The following is a 24,140-nucleotide window of genomic DNA, read 5'->3' as shown; positions in this document are numbered from 1 at the left end:
TGTATGTATTCCCCCTCCAGCCTTGTACTGCTGAATCAGTCCGCCCCACCGTCCTCCACCCCCCACCGCCCTCCACCTCCGACTCCACTGCTCCCCTCTTCCAAGAGTTTTGGCAGATGACATTAGCGTCGGCTTAGTGTTGCACAGCCACAGCGAACACATGTGTCCTGTGGGGTGTGTAGACGCTCTCTGCGGACCGTGTGTATTCTCCACACCAGCGTGACGTGCGGCATAATTAAATAAGCTGTGTGCACTCCGTTAATTGCCTGTGGAGGGCTTGGAAAGGGCTGGGAAATGTCGAGGTGTGTGTGTGTGTGTGTGTGTGTATGTGTGTCTGTGTGTGTGAGAGAGCGTGCCTGAATGTGTCTGCTACTGCTGCTTGGGAGCCCGGTGTAATAAGCATGTGCTGACAAACCTGGGAGAGCCTCCAGGGTGACGGGCGTGTTTCTCGTGCACTCCGGCAACGTTTTTTGAAATGCAGGGAAGGAGAGTTTTCTCCTTGTCGTTGTCTCACTGACACACACACACACACACATGCACACTTAACATGTTGCACCAACATGTAATTCGCACCTACATCAGCCTCCAAACACCTCCTACTGACTTTCACATCCACACATACTGTACACATCCAATCCCAGCGTTTCCCACCTCAACATAAAGCAGAGACACCGTGCTTTGATTTCACTGACAGATGCAGAAATGGTAATTTAAAGACACTTGCACTAACAGCAACACTTCAGCAGTACTGTATTTAAAACATGTGTTTATGAATCACATAAAATGACGCTGAATTTATGCATTAATCCTATTTATGTGACTTTTTTTTATGATTTGTGTTTCTGTCTTTTTTAGAGATGTCAAGCCAGACAATATCCTGTTGGATGAGCAAGGTAAGGATGTGTTTGTTTTGTGTATTAGTGTGTGTGCGTGTGTGTTTTAACTAGGGTCGGGCAATAAATGGATATTATATTGATATTGTGATATGAGACGAGATATCATCTTAGATTTTGGGTATCGTAATATCGTAATATGACAGTAAACTGATGTAATTTTCTGAACTTACCAGACTGTTCTAGCTGTTTTATGATTTGCATTTACCCACTTACTCATTATATCCACATTACTGATGATTATTTATCAAAAATCTCATTGTGTGAATATTTTGTGAAAGCATCAATAGTCATCCCTACAATAGTATCGCAATAATTTGGCCGTGGGTTATACGTTCTTGGGAATCCTCGCCCTCTCAAGCATATCTCAAAACCAGTAGCAGACTGGATACAAACTAGTATCATGATCGGCAGGCAGATAATAATGAGGGGTTGGAGGTCTCCGGAGGGGCCTTTGCTCAAAGACTGGCTTCTGGAATTAAGTGAAGTAGCTGCTTTCAAAAAGATGTCTTTTAACCAGACAGAAAGAGGTGGAAAATATCTTAATAAGTGGAGCAAATATTTAGAATTTAATTCTTTGTAATTTTCGGCGTAGGGCACGACGTTAGGCGCAGGGGTATTTACTGTTATCACATTGGTGGGGGACTGGGTGTCATAATTCTCAGTGTGGAGGGGGACGGGCTGCAGGGGTTTTGGTCGCAGGAATATACGCAACATCTTATGATTACTGGGATTACTCTGACCTGTATGTTCTTGTTTTGTTTTTTGCCTTGGTCTGGTGTTGTTTTTGTCGTTTTTTTTGTTTGTTTTTCTTTGTCTGTGCGTGATGCATATTGGTATTTGCTGGTGTGTAGATCGATGTGTTTTCCTTTTGTGGGGTTTTTTGTTTGTTTTTTGTTTGTCTTTCTCCTTTTCTTTGTTTCCTTAGTTTCTTGTTTATGGTGGTATTGTGGTGTGGTATTGAAAATGCTCAATAAAAGTTTTAAGTCATAAAAAAATATATATATATATTATCGCAATATCGTTATCAAGGTATTTGGTCAAAAATATCGTGATATTTGATTCTGTCCATATCACCCAAGTGAAGTGAATGAACTTTTAAATAGGTCCTCAAGACATGTGTTTTCTCTTCAGTTTAAGCCCTGACAGGTGCCTGTGTGTAGTAGTGTGTACATCCGCTTTTCAATAGTAGCAAGAGAAGTGGGAATGAGTGTGAAGACCTTTGAGCCACACATTGCACTGTACATGCAGGAGCACGTCCGTCATGACAAGCAGGACACCCAAAAAAATTACCCTTCACGCTGATAATGAGTCACCACGGTAACAAGGTCAGAGGAGTCAAGGATGTGTGCCTGACCGTGTGTGTGTGTGTGTGTGTGTGACACAAAACCACAAGGACACACTGATCTAGTTTACTGAAATGATTTTTTTGCCCTTGCTGAAATATTACCTTAATATATTTGTTAAAAAACAGAATTTTGGAGGTCTTTTTGTGCTTGTTTCTCCTCAGGCCACGTTCACCTGACTGACTTCAACATAGCGACGATAATTAAGAATGGAGAGAGAGCCACGGCCTTAGCTGGAACCAAGCCCTACATGGGTAATTTTGCTTTGCAGTTGCATCACAGCTTTATCAACCAGTGCTGGTGTCATCATGGAGGTCTCGCTTCAGGCGAATAAATACTCTTATTGGCAATAAGTAGAAGGTTTTTATATTCTGAGCACAAGTCAACTGAATAATGGAGGAAACAGTCTTGTTTTGGCTCTAGTCTATAACCTCAGATGTATCCTGAAAAAGAGACAGACAGCTCCGTTAATTGGAACAAACTGATGTTTTCCCACTTTGTTAGACAGCAGACGACCTCGGTAAAGATGTCACAAAGCCCACAGATTTGATTGCAAGCATGTGACAAGCTTGTAGTAGATTCACGCTTTTGTGCAAATTACACACTGCTGCCAGAAGGTGCTAGACTCTGATTTCTGCTGATTTCTGAACCTTTTTTTTTTTTTTTTCCCTCGAACATGCTTATCATCACTAAAGAGACACTTGTGCGAATTAAATGAGAGAAATTACAGATCTCGTGTTTATTTGTGAAAAGCTGAGGCAAAAAAAAAAAGTTCTGTCTTGTCTTGTGATTGCTGAGGTAAAATGAAGACTTTCTGTTGGTGTTTTGTAAAGATGCTTCCTTTTTAATTGCACATCAAGCAGTTTGAGAAGCCTTTTTTCTTCTCCTGAAGTGATTCTCCGCCTGTGCTTTCAGCCCCAGAGATTTTCCACTCCTTTGTAAGTGGAGGGACGGGCTACGCCTTTGAAGTAGACTGGTGGTCGCTAGGTGTGACCGCCTTCGAGGTGCTGCGTGGATGGGTAAGGCATGATGGCTGCTACAGTTTTGATGTTATTAGATTACAACACCCAACTTTCCCTTCTTCATCTTACCATTTTTCCCTTTTTTTACATTGTTTCTTCCTACCAGAGGCCCTATGACATCCATGCCAGTAACTCAGTGGAGTCTCTCATTCAGCTCTTCAGTACAGTCAGTGTCCAGTACAGTCCAGCCTGGCCTAAGGACCTGGTTTCCCTCATGAGGAAGGTGAGCAATTTACTTCAGAGTTTAAAACCCACTGGGATATTAAAACTCTCAATTTGGGTCAATGGTAGATGTTAGTGATTTAGACATTATTCGACATCATCAATAGAAATGGCAGATGTCTTAGATGGAGACATCTAAGGAAAACTGCTTCGATTTAATGAACAAAATTGGACATTTTCCCTTTTTTTTTTACTACACTAATATTTCTGATTTGTGATTCTATGATCTACTTTCCTTAGATATACGCTTCATTTTGATAGTCATGTTTTTACTGTAGTTAAACTGCTAATCTGGACTTATTCTACTCAAAATATCATTCAAAATCTTTTTCAAAGTGTTAAAAATGTGGCTCAGTAAAAACTTGAACATACATCAATACATATACAGATACGTGAATGAAATAATGAGGGAATGTAGATGAAGATTACAGTATTAACTGTTTCAGCTTACATTTCTGATTAAGTGAAATCAAAGTGAATTGAACCAGAAGAGCAGGTATGATGAAAAGATGTAGAGGTGATATAGAAGGTCCATATTGAGGTAAAAAAAAAAAAGGCAGTGAAGCCACATGACCGGCGGATGCAGGTAAGGGGAGGTCTGGAGCTGGAGGGAGGGAGGATGAGCTGAGACCCTTGGGGCAAAGGAGAAGAAAAACGACAGATGGGAATCTGAGGGATGGAAGCACAGAAACGGAGCAAGTGGGTTAGAGAAGAAACTGTGTGTGCGTGTGCGTGTGTGTGTGCATGTACTACTGACAATATTAATCATAACAAGTAATTTAACCTCACATTGAGGCTGAAAGTGTGCTTCAAGTGAAAATCTGCCAGTTTGATGAGATAATTCCCTTTGCGTTACTTTTTACTCCTCTGGCGGTATTTCTTGTATGAGGATTTTTTTTTAGGAGAGTGCATGAGTGAGCATGAGTGCGTGCGTGCATGTGTTCTGTGTCTTGAGCGTTCTGGACGGAGTGTTGATCTCTTCCGCTCTGCTGCTGATCGATTACCGTGTCTGGACTCCAGTAAGACAGACCTAACAGGACCCTGCAGGAGGGAAACTGAGTCAGCCTGTCACCAAAGCACAAAACATAACAACAAAAGCCACATCCTATTACCATTCCCAATGTTCACCCCGAGGTGCAAACACGAAACAGATGGTATTCCATTAAGAACACAACTGTATCAGCAGCAGTTTTTTTTAAAGTTTTTTTTTTTATTTCTTCTCTCCGGAAGAAGTGATCACACTAATGTGCAGCGCGCGTGTGTCTGGATCGCTGCATCAATTTAGAGTCAAAGCTGATGAATAGCTGATTTGATTAACAGTGCCCCCTGTTGGTTTGTACATCAGTAAGGGCTTAAATGCTTCTGTCCTCTTCTTGTTAAAGTTTGGTGGCAAGTCTTACCTAGTGCAAATAGACTAACTTACCTGATACATTAGTTACTTACTTTACACACAAAATGCTGTCCTGACATACAAAATGCAAATTAATAGTTCCATATATTACCTATTGTGTGGAGGTTTGGGGGATACAAAACAATTTGGGGAAAAAAGAAGCAAATTTAGAGATCTGGTGGACTTTAAAATTGCATAGTTTATGTATAAAGTTAAAAGTAAGATGCTTCCAGACTGTACTGTACAGACTGTACTGTGCTTCTTTCCTTTTGGTAATGAATGTGTTCAGTATCTGTTGTAATAGTGTTATTGTGGTTTAGTGTTATATACTTTCAGCAGGACAGTATTACTGTAGGTTAATGTAGTTTACAGTATTTGATTTGCAGATGATGTAAATATCTAATGTAGTGCTGATTTGTCCTTAACTTGAAAATAAAAGATGAAAAGAAAAATATAAAGAAAAATGAATAACTGAACTCAAAATCAAACGGCCACTGAGGCACCTAGGGAAACAGGTGCCTCAGACAATGTCTGCTGCCTCTCTTTCCCTGTTAAAAAACCCATCAACCCTTCCCGGTTCCCACTGGTCCCTTTCCCTGCCCACCTATAGAAATAGATTCACCTTGTGTTCCCAAATGGCCCCTTACCTTTAAAACAAAAGCATTGACCAGTACTCAAATGAACTAAAATGATAATAATATTATATTCAGACTAATTCAGCTATATTCTTTAAAACAAGACAGCAACAAAAAATACTTAAAATAAAAAATAAACACAAACTGGTCAACAGAAAGCAGAAATGATAATCTGATGCAGTGAAGTACTGTCATAATTAACACATTGCCTTGTAGCAATGTAGGATTTACTCTACTGTTAAATCAGACTAGACCTCATTATCTATATTTATGCTGACACAGCATACTCACTAAATAAGTTTCCATAAGTCATTCTTACTAAAGATCATTTCACATACTGACTTTGCACCTTTTTCTTCTGGAGGCTATTTCTATAATCTGGAGGAAATTACTTATTCAAATTCAGTTGTGATGGGCATTAGTTACTGGTTGACAGCACAGTTTGATAACAATCCTTTCATTTTAAAATGCAACAGTAATTAAAATGTAGAGGTGAATATTACATGCTTTGATGTTCTGATAAAGCGTATACCATAAAACCATAAACATGAATGTGAATTGGTATAGAAACTAATTATGAGTCAGAATATGAATAGTATGTAAGAGTTAATATGATACAGATATGCACATTTTGTACCATGCAAGACTTTTGGCTGAAATACAGCATAAAGTAGAGATAGAAAAAATCTGAGATAATAATAATTGTTAAAATATCCCTAGAAAGAGGTATGAACCTCTGCATTGGCTATAGGGAGAAATATGGAATATCAGATGTAAAGGTTTTAAGGTAGAATGAATTGAGGGAGACCAGGAAGGGCTAGAAATGTAACCGAATATTTGTGGCTCTTTGTTATGTTACTTAAGCTACCCAACCCACACATGCTGGCAACACATCTTTATTCGTGAGCTTCTCTTTCAAACTGCACAATAAAAAAAAAAAGGAGAGAAACCTTCCCATTGATTTTTACTTTTCACATACAATTTGTCGAGTTTATCTCACCTCCCTGAGAGAAAAGCCTGGCCGCCAGCAAGGAGAGAAGTTGTGAAGGTGATATCGCTACTTGGGGAGGTGACATGATGTAGGTGACATTGTGCGTGTGTGTGTGTGTGTGCCCTTTTCCTCCAGCTACTGACAGTGAACCCGGAGCATCGTTTCTCCGGCCTGTCTGACATGCAGACATCTCCCTACCTCGCTGACGTCAACTGGGACGCCGTGTACGAGAAGAAGATGGAGGCCGGATTCGTTCCTAACGTGAGTGTGAAGTAATCAGACATCAGCGAACGCACAACGTACAATAAACACTTAAAAGCCTAGCACAGTCACTTCATGTTTGCTGATCGTAATGAGCATGCGTAGCAACTAAATAATGCAAAGGAAACGCAGCTTCTCTATAGTGTGTTTGACCATGCACTTAACTGTACATTCTCATGTGCATGTGAGTGCATTCGTGTGTGTACTGCAGTGTATGCGGCCGTGCACCGCAGCTGATTTACGATCCCGTGTGTAAGTGCGTGTTTGTTCTTCTAATTATCGCCTGTGCGTCTCCCTCCTGCAGAAGGGTCGACTCCACTGCGACCCCACCTTCGAGCTGGAGGAGATGATCCTGGAGTCGCGTCCCCTTCACAAGAAGAAGAAGAGGCTGGCCAAGAACCGGTCTCGAGACAACAGCAAGGATTCACAGTCTGTGAGTGAAGCGTCCTCCTCTGCACACTGCTAATAAATCACATAAATGGCTGCAGGGTCCATCTTCTGCAATTACCTTAATCTTTTTTTCAAGCACCTTCTCATTAAAATACTTTGAAACTCCTTATAAATGATACCTAAATATGTTTATTTTCATACTTTAATTGGTGCACGCTTCAGATTTGATAGCTTTTAAGTACCCTGTTTATTATCACAGTGTCTCCCAGTATTTTGCAGCACATTTCAGGTCTGGTTTATGACATAATATTTGTTTTATTCTAATATATTCATATTTATACAATGCAACATAATAGAGTGTCACAGATGATAAAAGAGAGAGAGAGCAGATAAAAGGATAAAGATCTCATTGCCCGCAGTGTTTTGACAGTCCACCAACCTTCACCAGATGGATACAGGCATACCATTATCTGACTGGAAAAACACTGGAGACTAAATAGGGCAGATATTAAAGATAATTGAATTACTGGTTAGTGTGTATGTGTGTGCGTGTGCGTGTGTGTGTGTGTGTGTGTGTGTGTCTGGATTAATCAATCAATCATTAGGTTTATAAAATGAACAAGATGATGTCATGAAGTTGCCTGTTTTGTTAAACCAGGAGAACAAATCCTACAGTGGTCTCTGAGGACAAAACGCTTACAAAAGCAAAAGTACTAAAAAGTATTAAAGCCGCCCCGTGGAGTTTTCTTGTAAACAAACACAAATTCTGTTTACATTTTGTGTTTCTCACCAAAACTCATTGTGTGAATGCTTGAGGTTGAATAAATGTGTTGAATGCATTTCCTTCCTGCTTTAAAACATTTGCAAAGCTGTTTTTTTTTTTTGTACTTTAAATCCTGCATTGTTAACATCAGTGTTTACTTGCCTGCCGTCTCCCTCATCCCTGCCTTTGTGGTGCATTGCTGCATAACTCGGTGCAGTATAGCCACCTATAGATCAGTCGAATAATGTGAAAGGTTTCTGTTTTTACTTTTGTCTGTGTTTTTAAAAATTTGCATAGTTTTGGATTTGCGAACAACGTTTCAAGTCTTGTATCCTTGACCGTCAAATAAACCCCCACATCTTAAAAGCCTGCAGCCGTGATGCACTTTGTGTGTAGATGTGCCTTTCTCCTCAAAGGATATCTAATAATCTTCGCCATCTCTCATACTTGAGCTTTAGATGAGAGAGATACTGAAATGCTGCATTACCTCAACATTAAAAATAATGTGTTGAGGAGGAGGATTTAGCAGCTGTGAGCATGAAGGTGGAAATTCAAGATGTCACCGAATCTGTTAAAAAGCTTTTATTCCCTTTGATGATGGAAACGGTTATTTTTAGCCCCCTTTCACATTAAAAAATGCTGTTTACCATTAAACAATGCTATGATTTTTCTATTTGACCCTTTTAGCCTTATTATTTTCACCATGTAGGTGTAAACAGCAAATGAGGACACTAGCACACTGATCAGAACAAACTATTTCTGCAAGCAGTATATGCTGCATGGGATTTTGACATGGGAAATGACTTGCCCATAGGCACAGTATACATGAATAGGCAGTACCAGTCTGCCTGGGATAACAATGCAGCTCATCAGGTTTATGTTGGTCTCCAGTCTGTCAGTTCTTATCAAAACTGTATATTTTTAGAATAGCGACGGTGCAAATCTCAGCATCGTTTTCTTTTTTTTTCTTTTTTGCGAATTATCTCGGCTCTTAGCTCACAAAGCAAAATGAATAATGTTCTACTGAGAAACTCATTGTATAAGCATATTAGCTGCAGGCATCATGCAGCCTGATTAGCTATATTGTGATCTTTGGAGATTTTATACCGTCACAAACAGTCAATAATCTCTCCATATTTTACTCCTTTTAACTCTATCCTGAACAGAGGGAAATATGATCAAAGGATTCAAAGATTAAAATAGTTTGATAAGAAAATCGACACCACTCTCACATTTATACGATAAATATGAACCTGTAGCTAGCTGCCGTTAGCTTCGTTTAGCTGAGAGGTTATTTGCTGTTTTTACTCTGTTTTTTGTGTAGATAAATAAATGATAATAAATAAATGAGCTGTAGAGTTGCTGTTAGTACTGTAGATGGATTTTGTTCCCTTTGGACAGAGCCAGGCTTTTTTCCTGTGTCCTGTCTTTATGCTAAGCTAAGCTAGCCTGCAGCTATTAGCTGTATCTTTATATTTTACAGGGTATCTCATGGCTGGTTATCCTTCTTCTCACCTAACCATCAGCAAGAATGTGAATAATCAAACTTATAAAAATGTAACACTACTCCTTGGAGACCATTTCACTTTCGGAAAAATGATGTGATAATCCTTAATATTATTATGTATACTGTTTATCTTTAAATATAACCTATTTTTGAAGTAGCACAAGTGGAAAACAGTTATAAAGTCAGTAAAATGACTCAGTAATGTCTGTTATACAGCAATATATTCTGCAATAACATTGGCCACTCTAAGCAAGTGGTCCCACCAGACCAAGAAAGGCAGAAGCAGCAAAACCCTTGAGTGTAGTAAAGTGAGCAGGTGCATTTTAATACCTCTGAATTCAACAAAAGGGGAACATAATGTTATTTGTTCTTATAAAAGTTGCATAGTCTGGTTTAATAGACAAGTTATCATTGGAAATCATACACATTTTTGCAGAGCAGTTGACTGAAATGATCAAACCTGTCCTGATTTACCCTGCGTGTGCCTAAACCAGGATGATACTGTAAGTACTGGAGTCTCTTTGTCTCTTCTGCCTTGTTCTTGTGTTTGATTGAGACATTATTTACCAGACACAGGAGATATCCTCTCTGTATTTATGAGAAACAGACTGTTCCCATCAGACAGTCATCATGACATCAGTGTGATTAACGTCAGCCTGTGTGTGTGTGTGTGTGTGCGTGTGTGTGTGTTGTGTCACATGTTATCAGGACTGATCAGCGCGTGCAAGGAGTGTGTACCTCTAACGACGGCAGGGTTATGAGACTTGGAGTCTACGTGCATGTGTGTGTGTGTGTGCGCGTGTAGCTTGTGTGTGCTCATACTGCGTTATTACCAAGATGATTAAATTATGAAGCCTTCAGTGGTGTTGTCATGGCCCCAAGTGCTTTCGGAAATATGAGCTTCTATTTTTGTCTCGGGCCAAACATCCAATTTGAGGAGGGCTCACAAACAATTCATGACTTGTTTTAAAAAGATCAACCGAGGAAGAGAGGGGAAAAAAAGGAAACGAGGAAAAAGACATTTTCAACACGGAGGTCACGCAATTGACTGATTCAAGTCGACGTCAGAGTTTTGTTTTTTTCCTGTAGTTCTTGATGAAAATGATGTGGATGATGAGTAGGATGTTTTGTCTGTTGTGACTGCCCACAGGAGAATGACTATCTACAGGAGTGCCTTGAAGTGGTGCAGCAAGAGTTCATGATCTTCAACCGTGAGAAGTAAGAGAACATCGGCAGCAGAACATCAATAACACACAACTTAAAGCAGAGTTTCGTGGTTAGTCAGTGAGCAGTGGTGCAGCAGCACAGATAGAAAAAAATCATCCTACTGGACTAAATGCAAAGGTCAAAATACGTCAATGAGTATGCTTCATTTACCCTTTAACGAACATAACAAATGTGACTCTTGTTGGAGCCCAAGAGATTCACATATCTCCATATACACAAGGAGACACTACAATATTAATTCTCTCATTGCTGATGTAGTGGAAATTCTTTTCTGCTTGTTTTCCATCATTTCTATCAATCATTAGATCAATGAACTCACCCAATTAGATATCTAGGAAAATGGGTCCAAGGGTGCAAGAAACACATTTCAACACATGTTCATTTGACGGAAAACTTGAAAGATAGCACACCTGCTAATATTTCCTCATCACAGAGAACAACATTGAGTGCACACTATTAGAGCTGAGCCAGCCAGAAGTAAGTCAGTAAACTGTGAAGGATCTTAACAAGAGGAGGCTTTAGGTAATAATGTTGCTGTTCAGCTTTGTTTTCAAGGTTGGTTAATTTGGAGGTTTGTTTACAACCTGTCTGATCGTCTGACTGCTCCACTTTCTGCCCTGTCAGACTTTGTTGTTGTTCCCAGATCTCAGCAATGACTTCAGGGAGTACAATATTATCATAACCGCTAAAAAATAACGGTGAGAAAAATAAAACCCAGCATGTCATAAACTGTTAGTTAGATACAAAGTTCACGATAATGTTTTTATATTAATTCTGGCCTGCACTCAAACTACAACTTTGACCAAAGCATGGACAAACATAACACTGAAAACACCCTGCAGCATCACAAAACACATGTAGGAAACAGAAAAACACAAGTGTGCGTGAATAAGCAGCAGAAAGTGAAGAGGAACTGCACTTGAAATGCACAGCAATAACAATCTTATGCCCACTATAAAACAAAACCACAAAGCATGAAGTGTATGTAACATGCCAAAGTTACTGAGGAATGTATTCAACTTGAAGGAGAGCACTACATATTACTCCAAACCTGCAAGAATGTGTAAATCATAACACTAAACGGAGTCAACCCTGCTTTGACTAAATATTCTGCATCTCATATGTTCTATTTCATATATCTTCTATACATTTTAAATATAGACTGAATGTGTCCTTTCTCCAATGTAAAGGGTGGACTATTGGTTCAGCTCTGCTCTAAATGATTGCCTCATCTATTATTGACCAGGTCCTGCCACTGTAGCATTACTGAAATCCTTCTGTATGGCAAATGTCTTATTATATCCTATCACTCTAATTAATGGCAATCTAGTTCTATTTATAATTGAGGACATGCTATCTAGAATTATGCACAGCAGAAGCAAGTAAGGCCTCTCATTACATCCAACTACTAACTGTTTCTTTCTGTATTTGTGTGTATGTTGGATTTTACTTAATTTATGAGGCAAAATGTGTTGGTAATTTTATAAAATAATGAAACAACGTTAAAAAAATGTAAAGACATTTTTGTCTGCCTGTTGTTCCAAAGGGGGTTAAAAATTAAAATCATAATCTGTTATATGATTGTAAGTGTGTTTTTCTCCTTTTGTTGAAGGTTGAAAAGGCGCCAGGAGGAAGGCCAATCAGAGGCCGGCGGTGACGATGCCGATGGAGACGGGGACGCGGACGCTGGGGACGCGGACACTGGAGCCACCGACGATGACGGTGCCGAGCCAGAACCTGAACCTGAACCCGATCCTGAGCCGGAGCCCGAGACCTCCTCCAAACTGAGCATTTGTGGCTCGGTCTGCTCCTCCCCCGGCAGCTGCTAGCGCCGCACTTCGCAGCGACGAACGCAGGTCTCTCTGGAGTGTTTGTGCCACGCCGATAGATACGTTCTCACCTCACTCCTCTGCCGTAGCCTGGAGCAGAGGAAAACGCACAGCACAGGGCGACTGACGCCCAGCAGGACCCAAAAAATGGCTCCCACCGATTCCTTTATTTAATTAGTTTTGTTCTGTAGCATCCTTCCGGTAAGGCATGAATGAAGCAGATTTCCAGAGAGTCCCCGCCTCCCCGTCCGCCCTAGAGTAAGCTCTAACTTCTATGCAATGTTACAGTATAGCATGACAAATAAGGTATCACTTACTAGGAAGTGTTGTTCACAAGCAGAATGCTCCACGAGCATGACGACATCCTGAGCAATAGCAGTCCATGTTTTTTTGGGGAGTATCGGGGGTTGTGGTGGAGACGCCTCCCCTACTCAGCCTTCCTCTTCTAAATCTGATGGGGGACGACTGAATTATTCAGCACACACAGGCACTCAGTTAATGTTTTTGCCTATGTCTTCAGTTCACTCTTCCCCTCAGCCTCTTTCATGTAATGTGTGCCCTAATTTGGAACAATTGTTCTTCATTTTCTCCCCAGAGCGCCTTCCTCCTCTTGCAACACCTTTTTCCCGAGACGAAATCTTCTCGGCTGTTGTCAGTCGGCGAAGACGGTGTGACTGATTTCCTGTTGTGAACCTGTTTAAAAAAAGTGGTGCCTGTTGACGATAATCAGTATTTGTTAATCACATCGTAGCCATGGATGCGTTATAGGTCAATGCTAGTTTGATTTTCCTCTTTAGATTTTTGATTTCCGAAATATGTTCCAAGCTTTTTTCGTAGGGTGTTAAGGTACTGTCATTTATGGGAAAATCAGTGCAACAATCGGAATGAAAGGTTTTGCTTGTCACTGTGTCTGTAATGGTTAAAAGATCTGTAGTATTTCAGCCCTTTGCGCTTTGCTCTGACTTAGAGGGCATTCAGAAACGCTGCTCTGGGGAATAAATACAAATCACCAACAATCCTTTAAGAACCTATTAGAAAGCTCTGTTCGCTTCACTGCGCGTCCTCATCATCTCTAAGTGCTTGGTTAGTATAAAGATCATCATCTCCGTAGAGCTTGTTTTGGGACTGTACCTAAATGTGTAGCTGTGCCCTGTTGGTACTTCAAATTGTATAGATGAGCTAGTCTATTACTGCCATAGTGATAGTTGTACATTGTAAGGTGGCACCATTAATCTCAGTTTGAACAATCTGGGAACATGTAGCAAAGGTCCACCTTAAAACCCTAAGGCCTAATAAAATGAAAAACCATGTAAATAGCATACAGTGTAGGTAATTAAACTCACCACAGTTTTATGTGGGACTGCAAACTCGACATGTTAAACTCTACGAAGAGCCGTGTGAAGTGGAACCTTCATACCTGCTTCATTCTGCTCTTCTTTCCAAGTGTGCAGGCACAACTTGTAGGCAAAGTATGCCAAAGCTTTTCTACCATTTGCATAACCATTTCTAAGGAACTTTGATTGTGTGAATGTATGTCTCTTTTTTCCCAGTATAACATAAATTCAATGTTCCTTCTGCAAGTGAAAATAATATAATTTATACAATCATATTGTGATTCTGTATAAAGCGTATATTTCAGGTAAAAGGGGGGGAGGGGGGCGTTGAAGTAATAGTTTTTGGGAAATATGTTTATTCACTGCAAATTTAAGATGAGATGATTGATACCACTATTATGTCTGTACATTTAATAGGCGATTATATTAGCATAGTTTGCTTAATCTATACACAAACAGTGATCTAAAACTGATACTTTATATAAAGGAATATAGATCATTTAGAGTTGGAGCATCATTTAATGAGCTTGGTTGACTAATGAAACTAAAGTAACAATTAATGTAACCACTTTTTCAATGTGAGTAATTTACTATATTTTTTAAGTAACTTGCCCAACTCAGGAAACAACAGTTTTTACGGCAAATGGTGATCATAAATATGCTAGCTGATGTTTGCCAGTATCAGTTCATGCTTGGCTGCTTCTATTGGCCACCCTTGTCTTGAAGGTTGTAGTGGCCTCTTGAGCGTTTTATGCTAAGCTAAGATAATTGCCTCCCAGAACGGTATCAATCTTTTTATCTCGCTCTGCGTGAAAAAGCGTATTTTCCGAAAAAGTTCAACTATTCATTTAAACGCTATATATTTTGATTAGATTAAGACGCTTCTTTAAACGGATATAAAGTGGCCCAAGTCTGCTAAACCATATGATGGATTTAATAGTCTCAATCCCTGCGCTTGTTTGCATGTACCTTTACAGTATAAGCCTGTTTTTGCCGAAGCCTGGAGCTTGAGCCTTACTGGCTGATTTTGTGCATGCACAAGCTTTTTTGGTAACCGCATCCCACGATGCTCACCTGATTATTGACACAGTCCAAAATCAGAGTTTACTGTAACTGGCCTGCGTGACTGTTTCTGGACAGTGAGTTTTGTGATCATTAAACTGTACAAAAAAATCGTATAATCCCAGTGTTACATGGACGGCATGATATTTTTTAGATGATATGCAGTACCCTTTGGCATCCTGTAGGTTGTCTTAATGCTTTGTTTAAGTATACAGGCTCGTACCCTTGCTGGATGAGTGGAATGAGGTTGTGTGTGTGTGTGTGATGCTCTGTTGTGGGTTAAGTGTTGCGTTATTGTCTGTGTGGCAAAAGGAAGAAGAAATCGGAATTGGGGTCGATTTAAACTTCACCCCAACACAGTATTTGCTGCATTACTAAAAAAACTGAATGTCTTCATTTGTGGAAAAAGAAAGCTCAGTTATTTCTAAGACTCATTCAATCAGTCTACACTCCATCAGAATTAACATAAGCCTGAAGTGGATGTGTAATTATATAGTAATCATTTGTAAATGGATAATAACTGATTTTGATGGTTAATTTTAAGTGTAGCTTTTCCTCTAAGTTACAATCTGCAGTTTCTGGCATTTGTTCCTCGATATCAGTGATGATGCCTAATTGGACAGTGCTTGCAAACCCTCCCGAAATGTTTCTTTCTGTGTTAATGTTTTGGATGCTGTTAGGTGTTTCAAAAAGGCATTGTGCTAGTGTTTGACCAGCAAACAGCATGTCTCCTATTCTACCGTTTTCTTTCCGACGGATGCTCTCGAGGCGTACCGTTCCTGTAGATGTCTTAACTCCGTGGATACAGTTTGAAACTCTGTGCCCTGTTGAGAAAAACAAAATCGAGGAGAAGTGAAATGTAATTTACGCCACTCCTTCCCTCCACGTGATCCTATTTTGCATTCTTGTGCTGCAGGATTTTTACGGGGAATCAGTGAAAAGCCTTGTACTGTACCAACTGGAACTGCTCCGTGTGTTTAAAAAAAAGATGCTGCTTTAACTGCTTTGATAAAGAAATAAAACTCCTTCCAGTAATTTGACATCTGTCTGTGTGTGTGTCTTTGTCATTTCCACTCAAATACAGGGTGAAGGGGTTAATGGCACAGTTTGAGACAGTAGAGGGCGATGGAGAGCAGTGGTGGGAACTAACTGAGCAACGATCTCCAAACATGAGTTGTGCCACTATATCCTGCAGGAGGAAGAAACTAGGGCTGAAATTAAGAGATGAGGTTGTTACAGAATTAGTCAGAGTAAATAATGCAAAGACATAAGAAGCCAGCCTCTTCTTTTATGGAAAAATTTTTTGTATTAAAGCATATGCATACATAGATTTGCATTTAACTCATGGAAACAGATACATTATAATCATTCAAAGTCCAAGTAGAAAAGCTGTCTCCTTCATTCCTTCATGGATGTCTGGTTTAGGAGTGGCCCCTCTGCCCTGGGTCCTCCAGAATGTCTACAGGCTTTCCTCTTATGTCCAGCAGGGGGCGCAAATCCGGTTCTTCAATGGCATCCAGAAGAGCAGCCAGTTCAACCTCCAACTTCCCAACCGTGTCCTCCACATTCTGCAGGAGACAGAAGGCATATTTGTGTGTTCGCTATATAAATAATACAATAATAAGTTGTAGTATGAATAATAGAATCATCTCTCATGAATAATACAATCACTTATTCATATGAATTATACAGTTGCCCAAAACAGCTAGTAAGGTGAGGTCAGAGTAGGTCTGGTGTTTATCAGATGAGATGAATTTAGAGCTTCTCAGCATTTTGGGGGGAAAAAGGTGAGACATTCTGGTGTGTTTGTGCACAGTAAGTAAGAGTGGATGTGATGTTGAGTCACAGCTTTGTCGACATCTTATCCACGAAGGGAAATGCTGAGGATTTTTTGGCCGACTCAGAGGGAGAGAAAGCTGACATTTAATAATGAAGTTGACAACAGGGAGAAAAACATCCTGAATCCGGGTGATTTTAAACTGCTGCAGGCTAAATGTGAGGTTGGTTTGAGAGGGGGGAAAAAAAGCACCTTCTCTACTACATCCAGGCGGCTGTGAAGATTTGTGTGCTCCTGACAGGCGCTTGAACGCACTGCTCGAGGCCTCAGGTCAGGCTCGGGTCCTGAAAGCAGAACAGGTGAATATCTGAGTAAGATAAACAGTGCACTGTATAAAGTAAGTTTCTAACAGCAAACAAACTGCTGAAAACCATGCAAAGCATCAAAATACTGATTTTAAAAGGAGTATTTCACGTAAACTCCCCTTTAAAGTATTAAGATAAGATAAGATATTCCTTTATGAGTCCCACAGTGGGGAATTTACCATTACTGCAGCAGCAAGTGGATAGCAAAAATAGAAAGAGCGTCAATAGAAAGAATAAAGAACCATAAATAACAAGTAAGTACACAAACAATTAAAAAAAAAAAAAAATAGTAACATTATGTACAAAAGTAATATTGATATAGAATGATAATATACCTGAGTTTGATATTGTTATTGCACAGATTCAACGTGAAAAAATATATTTATATATATAAATGTATTGCACTGTCATGTACATTGAAAAGTGCAGTTTGTGAAATTGTCCACGTCAGAAGTGTGTGAGGTTTACTGGCAGCAGTGCTGGTTGTACTGGGAGCAGTGCTGGTTGTACTGGGAGCAGTGCTGGTTGTACCGTCTCTGCCAACAGTCAGAACAGAAGTTAGGAACAAGAATTAGCAGCAAGTGTCTTCTATCAGAGTAAAAGATACTTCAACCTATTCTTAAAAAATGCAACGTCCCTGGTCCAAGCCTAGCAAAGGACCTTTATTCCATGTCATACCCCTTTCTCTCTCCCCTTGTTTCCTGTCAGCCTCTCTGCCACCAACTGTCCAATTAAGGCAAAAAAGCCCAAAAAATGTATTTTTAAAAAAAGAAGAAGAGTGGAAACAGCCTAGCTCTGTCCAAAAGTTATCAGATAGATAGTCTGCAAAAAAGAGTCTACAAATAATATGAGTGGAGTGATCATCCTCCCTCACACAGCATCTAAAACAGAGAATCAAACAGTGCATCAGTCAGCCCACTGAGGAGAACTGTGATGCTCTTGGTGTGAATTAACTTGAGCAGGGTGAGCAGGGCAGCACATGCATTGTTCTGCCACTTCCCTTCACAGTTATGTTTCCAATTATCTGTTTCTCTTTGATGCAGACATATTTGAGGGCAGGCCGGCATTCTCTCTTAGGACTTCCATTTTCAAACACCTTCTCATTGGCTGCGGGCCAAACTTCCATTGATAGCGTTTATACTTTATAAATGAGCGAACCTCTCGTTCATTTACTGAGTGCTGGCAGCGGTGCCGTCGCCGTCGTCGGATGAAACATTTGGAGTGTGCACGGACAGCTAAATCCTGACTGCGTGCACCGTTATTGAACATTAATGATGCTGAGGTGGTGTGGAATGGGGTTTCTGTTAACATCATACTGTGGCTGCCTGCCAATGACCAAACAAGGCTGAGGTTTCACCTTTTTCTCTTGGAAAAATTACAGTTAGGAGCTACTTCCTCGCCTCGTGTTTGTAAAACCACGTAAAGTTTGCTTTAACTGCCAACAAGCAACGAGAAAACAACTTCATCTCTTTCCAGCTGTGGAAACCGAATCTCTAAACCTTCAACATGCTCGTCTTTAAACATGTCTTGAGTATATTTTGGGGGTTAATACACAGTTTTCTTGTTTAACAGATGACCCAGTTGGACACTTATCTGACAACTATGAGAAAGACATAACAATTGAGTTTCTTCCCACCTTTTTCCTGCCATTTAATCATGGCCGTAGCTACCATTGAGGACACCGAGGTCATGTCCTCGGTATTTTTTTCTTGAAGTTACGTTTCATTGTGAAAATAGCTTACGAGACAATTATCTTTGCATCAACTGACCGTCACGTGACACGTTCTTGCAGATACTGCTGCCATGTCAAAACGAAAGTAGTCGGCTATAGTCAGCGGCGGAGTGAGGTCTTGAAATCCACCGGTGTCTCAACTGGTTTCCAATTTAACTGGTTTCCTTACCGAACAGCTCCAGCTGTGTTGCGCTTCCGTCAGCAGATTCGTCACAAATTCACAAATAAACACAGCATATTACTGGAGATTTTTAAGTCGCTGTTATATAGTGCTGACTTCCAGAAAATATTTGCTGCAGTAGATGTTGAACTGCGACTTCAAAATCACCAGAAATGTGTTGTCTACATTTTGCAAACTGTTCATTCATTGGATGAGCCCTTTTCTCCCTTTCCCAGCAGGCCGTGCTCTGTTCCACATTTTAAGAACAAACAAAGAAAATAATATATTGCATTTATAATTTTTAAATATACAACCATGGAAGTTGTAGAATACTGAAATAGGAGTTGATTTAAGTTGCAAAATTGGAAGTGATAAGAAAGAACTGGACCACAAGAGTGACCATGACTGAGAAATGCACAACAAGAAAGCAAAAATAAATACATGATGGATTACATTGAACTAAAATATATGCCGTGGACTTCTTTTGGACCTCGGTATTTGAAAAATCCTGGCTACGGCCTTGCATTTAATCCTTTCATTTCCCATTTTCTGGCATTTATAACCAGTTTTCTTCTCTTTATTTGAAAAGACAGCTTCACATACGATGGAAATTCTAATTTCAGAACAAAAACACCGGGTATTCAGTGTACTGTGACATAAACACAGACGGTGGATTTCTTCTTCTTCTTCTCAGCTGTTCAGCAGCAGCAAATTTCTGATACAGACTAAAAAAAGATGAATTGTTGTTTAAAGTCCTTATTTTTTCATCTTTTTGCACTTTGAGAGAAATATAATGGGAAGATACAGACTGGTTTTTCTGCTGATCTCACACTGAAAACAATACCCAGCCCTAACAAATCTTTTAGGCCATCATCAAATCCTTTCTTCCTTAAGCATTAAAAGCTACGCCAGGAGAAACGGCCAAAAATGATTCTCGTATCTTATTCTGCACGTTTTGGTCCTGTGTAAGTCTAAGTCATGCCTCTGCATAGGGCTGTCTTGATTTTTACAACGACATCCCGTGGAAACATTTTACAAGCTCCATTACACCGAGCGGAGGGGTGCCAAGTGCAGTACATGCAGGAAACAGGCCAAGAAAAAAACAACGGATGGAGGGAAGGTACAGTAAGAGCCGTCTTTGTCAGATTTCTCTCACCGAGCCAACAAAGCAGATGCCTGCCCCAGTGTGACCTCCATGATGGAGGTTTTTTGTTGAGCTCAGTGGGGCGCTGGAAGAGTTTTTGAAAGTTTATCTCTTTAGGTTTGAGTGACAGATGAATTATCAGCTAAAGAAATAGAAATAGGTGGAGGTGGATTCGGATGTGCCGTTATCATAGTGGTGGTTTACATGGTCGCATTTCATAACAACCACCATCTTCAGCTGTTACAAAATGTGCTGCTGGTTTTCCGATCAGCCAACAAAAAAAAAAACAAAAAAAAAAAAACGAGGGGGGGTGGGGGGGGGGCTCTAAAATCCCCCAAACCGCAGCTGTGCTTCCATCCATGTGTCAGCTTGTGTTTGTGTGATCAGTGTGTACACAGCACAGCCCGTGCTTTAAGAGGGGAAAACTTGCAACACAGAGCGACATGCTGATGTTGGTGATGAATGTCCCTCCGACTGAGTCTGCCAGAGCTCTTATGAAAAGGAAGTAGCGTCTGTGTCGTATGAAATAAGCGTCACATGTGATTAATGTGGCCGATGCAGAATAAGATGACTGGCTGAAAAAGTGCACACACACACACACACACACACACAGACACACGAGTCTTTGTTTCCAAACAGTGAGAAGGTATTTGTTCCCGTTTCTATTGGCTTTCCTTTTTTTGTCCCATTTTTTTCCCTGTCAGAAGTGTTCCAGGAGGTTGGGAAATCACATAGTAAATCCCCCCCTTCTCTTTCTCACACACACACAGACACGTGCACACACACACACACACACAGACACACCCAGACACACACACACACTCACTCCAAGGAGACACACTACAGGAAAAGCAAACACAGAAAATGATGATCTAACTCACTGACTCCACCCGAACACAATGGTGAATGACCATGCGTGTGTGTGTGTGTGTGTGTGTGTGTGTGTGTGTGTGTGTGTGTGTGTGTGTGTGTGTGTGTGTGTGTGTGTGTGTGTGTGTGTGTGTGTGTGTGTGTGTGTGTGTGTGTGTGTGTGTGTGCAGGTTCTTCTGGCTCTGTGGGTTTTTGCACTGACATGACTCTCTACAGGGGAGAAGAAGGAGTGCAGTCGAGTGCAAAATTGAGAAGTCGGTGCAGGTCAGAGTGTGAGTTCACTGCAAGCCGAGCTCTGGTCTGATAGACGCTCATGAAAAACCTCACATCAGCTTAGAATCATGATCATGAACTTTAAACTCCAGTCTTGAGATGTGTGTGTGAATACCAGCACGCACAAAAGCCTGCATGTACCCTACCATCACCGATACACTTCTTTTTTATGCTTACACTTCATCTGACAACTTTCAATGAACAGTTGAACTACTTTCAGCTCTCACACCTCAATAGACATTTCACAATTTGACACTTCAGCTGTCTCCAGCTCTTAAAATTGCACCAACACTTCATCTGCTCTCATTCATCAGCTGATATTTCACACCGACAGATATTTGAACTGCTTTCATCTCCTGCCCTTTGACCAACAGTTCGACTGCTTTCAGTGCTCACACATTAACTGACATTAAACTTCTCTTGTCGATTGGTGGGACTTAAGAGACTTAAAACAGCCCTGCACTGCAAAAAGAACCAATTTTGGTAACAAGATGGGGAATTTGAAGGCTTATCAGATGCCAAAATACTGCGCAGTAATTTATAATCATGGTGGCAACTTTCAGCACAAGCAAACACACGCATTCCTTCAGAAAATGTAGGTATTTCTGCTTTTTCCTCTTCACTTCACTGCTAAAGCGATTTGTTGTCAGGTCAAGGAGTTTATTAAGATTAAGCCTTATGTCCATTCCAAACCGCAACATATTTAAACGCTAAATACCTTCAGTTTCCAAAAAAAAAGAGAAAAGGATAGACTGCTCGTCCTACGCAGCAGCGCTCACTGGAGTAGGTGGTTGGACGGGCCTGATCCTTTACCTCTGTGCCAGCTGTGCACTGAGCTTGGTCTTTTTAGAGTTAGAGAGTCAGAAATTAAAGCAAAATACGTCATGGGTGATAATTGTTATTCATGTCTATCACAGTCTCAGTGAAAACTTTCTCCTAATAGCAGTGTGCTACTCTCCTGATCTCTTCTCTCCCTCAGACTGTCAATCAATCAAAAAATGACAAATGACAGCGTAAAAACTGTTACAGCAATTCAATTTAATCTTTTTTAAATCACATCTAATTTTTTGACACCACTAGAGAACCGTACCCTATGAGGTCATGTTCATTTTGCTGTGTGCCTCTCGTACTTGGCCATTCTTGCAGTGTGAAGTCACTCTAATTCACACTTGAGGTCATCACTCACAAATTTGGCTCGACTCACTTGGCTCACACTTTCCTCATTTTCCACTGTGGTTTAGTAACATCCGGTAAACAAAGCTAGGTACACAGCTAAGAAGCAAGCAGATCAACACGCATGAAGGAAGACGTTGTTGTGTGTGACGCCGTGGAGACAGTTTATCAGATGAAGTGAAGCTGGAGTTGTGGTCAAATTAATAACAGATGTGAAGGCAAAAAAAAAAAAAACAGAACACACACACACACACATGGATTCACGTATATGTGTATGAACACAGGATGTCAGCTCAGCTTCACATGTGTTCATCCAGCCATCATCTGTACACACACTTACACACATCTGGGAGAATCTATGAAACATATTGTACCATGATGATATTCACAATAGAGGTGAATTTTAATCATTTGACTGATGAGAAAACTCATCCATAAATCAACACTCCCAACAGACTGAAGTAGTGATTTGCTAGGCTGATTCTCCAGCTGTGCGTCCTCTGCCCCTTCCTGTGTGACTTATGACCCCTCTACCTTGTCTCTCCTCCAGACCACACCCCAACTGCATCCCTTACCTGCTGCAGCGTAGCCAATCAGGAGCAGGAGGAGTCCAACCGTGGAGGCGGGGGGATGGATCATGGTGAAGAGAGGAACCTGCGGAGCAGCTTCTGACAAAGAGTGTTTCAAAGAGTGTTTAAAAGGAGAGAAAAATCTTCAAATTCAGAACCAGCCTGAAAAAAAAAAAAGGATTTCTCCTTTTCCTCAACTCCTCCCTCCCTCCCTCGTTGCTCTTGGGTACGCTCGCTCGCTCTCACTAATCTCTCCCTCCTTGGATTTGGTTGCGTCCAGTTTCCTAATGAAAACATTAGATGCAGAACAAAAAGCTCAGTATCTGGGAAGGGGCGGGAGGGATGAACTGGGGAGGGGACTCGGATCTCAGCTCACAGCCGCAGACTTTCTGACTTTTAAGGAGGGAAATCTGGTTTTACTTAATTCATTCTGCTCTGTAGGTTTTGGGTTACATCTGTGGCCACTGGCATTTTCATGTTCACAGTGAATATGATTTTAAAAAAGCAGTTTTTTTATAAAGAAAACATGACATAAAGGAACTAACCCCTGTTAAGGATTATTTACAATGTATTTAGTCTCTCTTTGGGCTTCCAACTGAGTGTAAGAAAATGCTGTGATGCATTAAAGATAAATCTTTTCTATCTTTACCCAAGGTGAGGTGGAGGTAGATAGCCTCTCTTTTGATTTTGTTTGAACTGTATTTTTTGATAAAATCAAAAGAATAATAAAGAAGTGGAGGCTGCAGCTCTGGGAAAATCAGCAAGTGTGTGTGTGTGTGTGTGTGTGTGTGTGTGTGTGTGTGTGTGTGTGTGTGTGTGTGTGCAGCGGGAAGTCCGAGAAATCAAAAATCAATTCAGCAGCAGAGAATGCCCTTTATAATATCATTGATTGGTTCCTGTTATTCCCACTGAATTGACGTCTCTCTGTGTGACTCAGACACACACACACACACACACACACACACACACACACACACACACACACAGACATACATACAGGCAGACAGGACTGTTACGTAGTAAACGTAGTTATCTTCATTAAGCCAGACTGTCTTCAGCCTCGTGCTCTGCTCACTAGTCTGGCCTCTTAAGCAGATCTGCAGGTTAAGCAGCAGAAAACAAAACTGGAGGAAAAGTGAACCACAGAGATCAATGAAGAGGAGAGAGAAAGGAAACATGTTTTTCTGTCAGTAGGTAAAAAAAAA

General features: G+C 40.6%; 2 protein-coding genes across 3 annotated transcripts in view; one reads left to right on the top strand and one right to left on the bottom strand.

Annotated features, from left to right (window-relative positions):
- The window catches only part of LOC133991981 (serine/threonine-protein kinase 32C-like), a 74,935-nt gene extending 62,459 nt beyond the window's left edge, over positions 1-12,476 (top strand). Inside the window, exons 5-13 of one of the 2 annotated variants that reach the window (XM_062430612.1) lie at positions 856-893; positions 2,404-2,493; positions 3,155-3,258; positions 3,368-3,484; positions 6,635-6,760; positions 7,065-7,193; positions 10,571-10,638; positions 12,260-12,353; positions 12,408-12,476. In XM_062430612.1, coding sequence (XP_062286596.1) covers positions 856-893; positions 2,404-2,493; positions 3,155-3,258; positions 3,368-3,484; positions 6,635-6,760; positions 7,065-7,193; positions 10,571-10,638; positions 12,260-12,353; positions 12,408-12,476 — 835 coding nt within the window. Of the gene's footprint in view, positions 1-855; positions 894-2,403; positions 2,494-3,154; positions 3,259-3,367; positions 3,485-6,634; positions 6,761-7,064; positions 7,194-10,570; positions 10,639-12,259 lie in introns of both variants that reach the window. The other variant, XM_062430611.1, reaches the window with a different exon arrangement.
- A 3,675-nt stretch (positions 12,477-16,151) lies between these two features.
- On the bottom strand, positions 16,152-23,222 carry LOC133992150 (placenta-specific protein 9-like). Its single transcript, XM_062430852.1, has 3 exons — positions 22,942-23,222; positions 16,902-16,993; positions 16,152-16,440 (listed from the first exon to the last, which is right to left on the bottom strand). The coding sequence occupies exons 1-3, from the start codon at positions 23,003-23,005 to the stop codon at positions 16,294-16,296; spliced, it is 303 nt and encodes a 100-aa protein (XP_062286836.1). The 5' UTR covers positions 23,006-23,222; the 3' UTR covers positions 16,152-16,293.
- Between the last annotated feature and the right edge of the window lie 918 nt (positions 23,223-24,140).

The sequence above is a fragment of the Scomber scombrus genome, chromosome 12 (genome assembly GCF_963691925.1).
Source record: "Scomber scombrus chromosome 12, fScoSco1.1, whole genome shotgun sequence".
Taxonomy (NCBI): Eukaryota; Metazoa; Chordata; class Actinopteri; order Scombriformes; family Scombridae; genus Scomber; species Scomber scombrus.
This window is presented reverse-complemented; position numbering and strand designations above follow the sequence as displayed.

Excerpts from the sequence above, each read along its gene's own strand:
- LOC133992150 (XM_062430852.1), bottom strand. The coding sequence starts at position 23,005 with ATGATCCATCCCCCCGCCTCCACGGTTGGACTCCTCCTGCTCCTGATT. Across the intron at positions 16,994-22,941 it reads GATTGGCTACGCTGCAGCAG|GACCCGAGCCTGACCTGAGG; the intron begins GTAAGGGATGCA and ends TTCTGCTTTCAG. Across the intron at positions 16,441-16,901 it reads GCCTGGATGTAGTAGAGAAG|AATGTGGAGGACACGGTTGG; the intron begins GTGCTTTTTTTC and ends TGTCTCCTGCAG.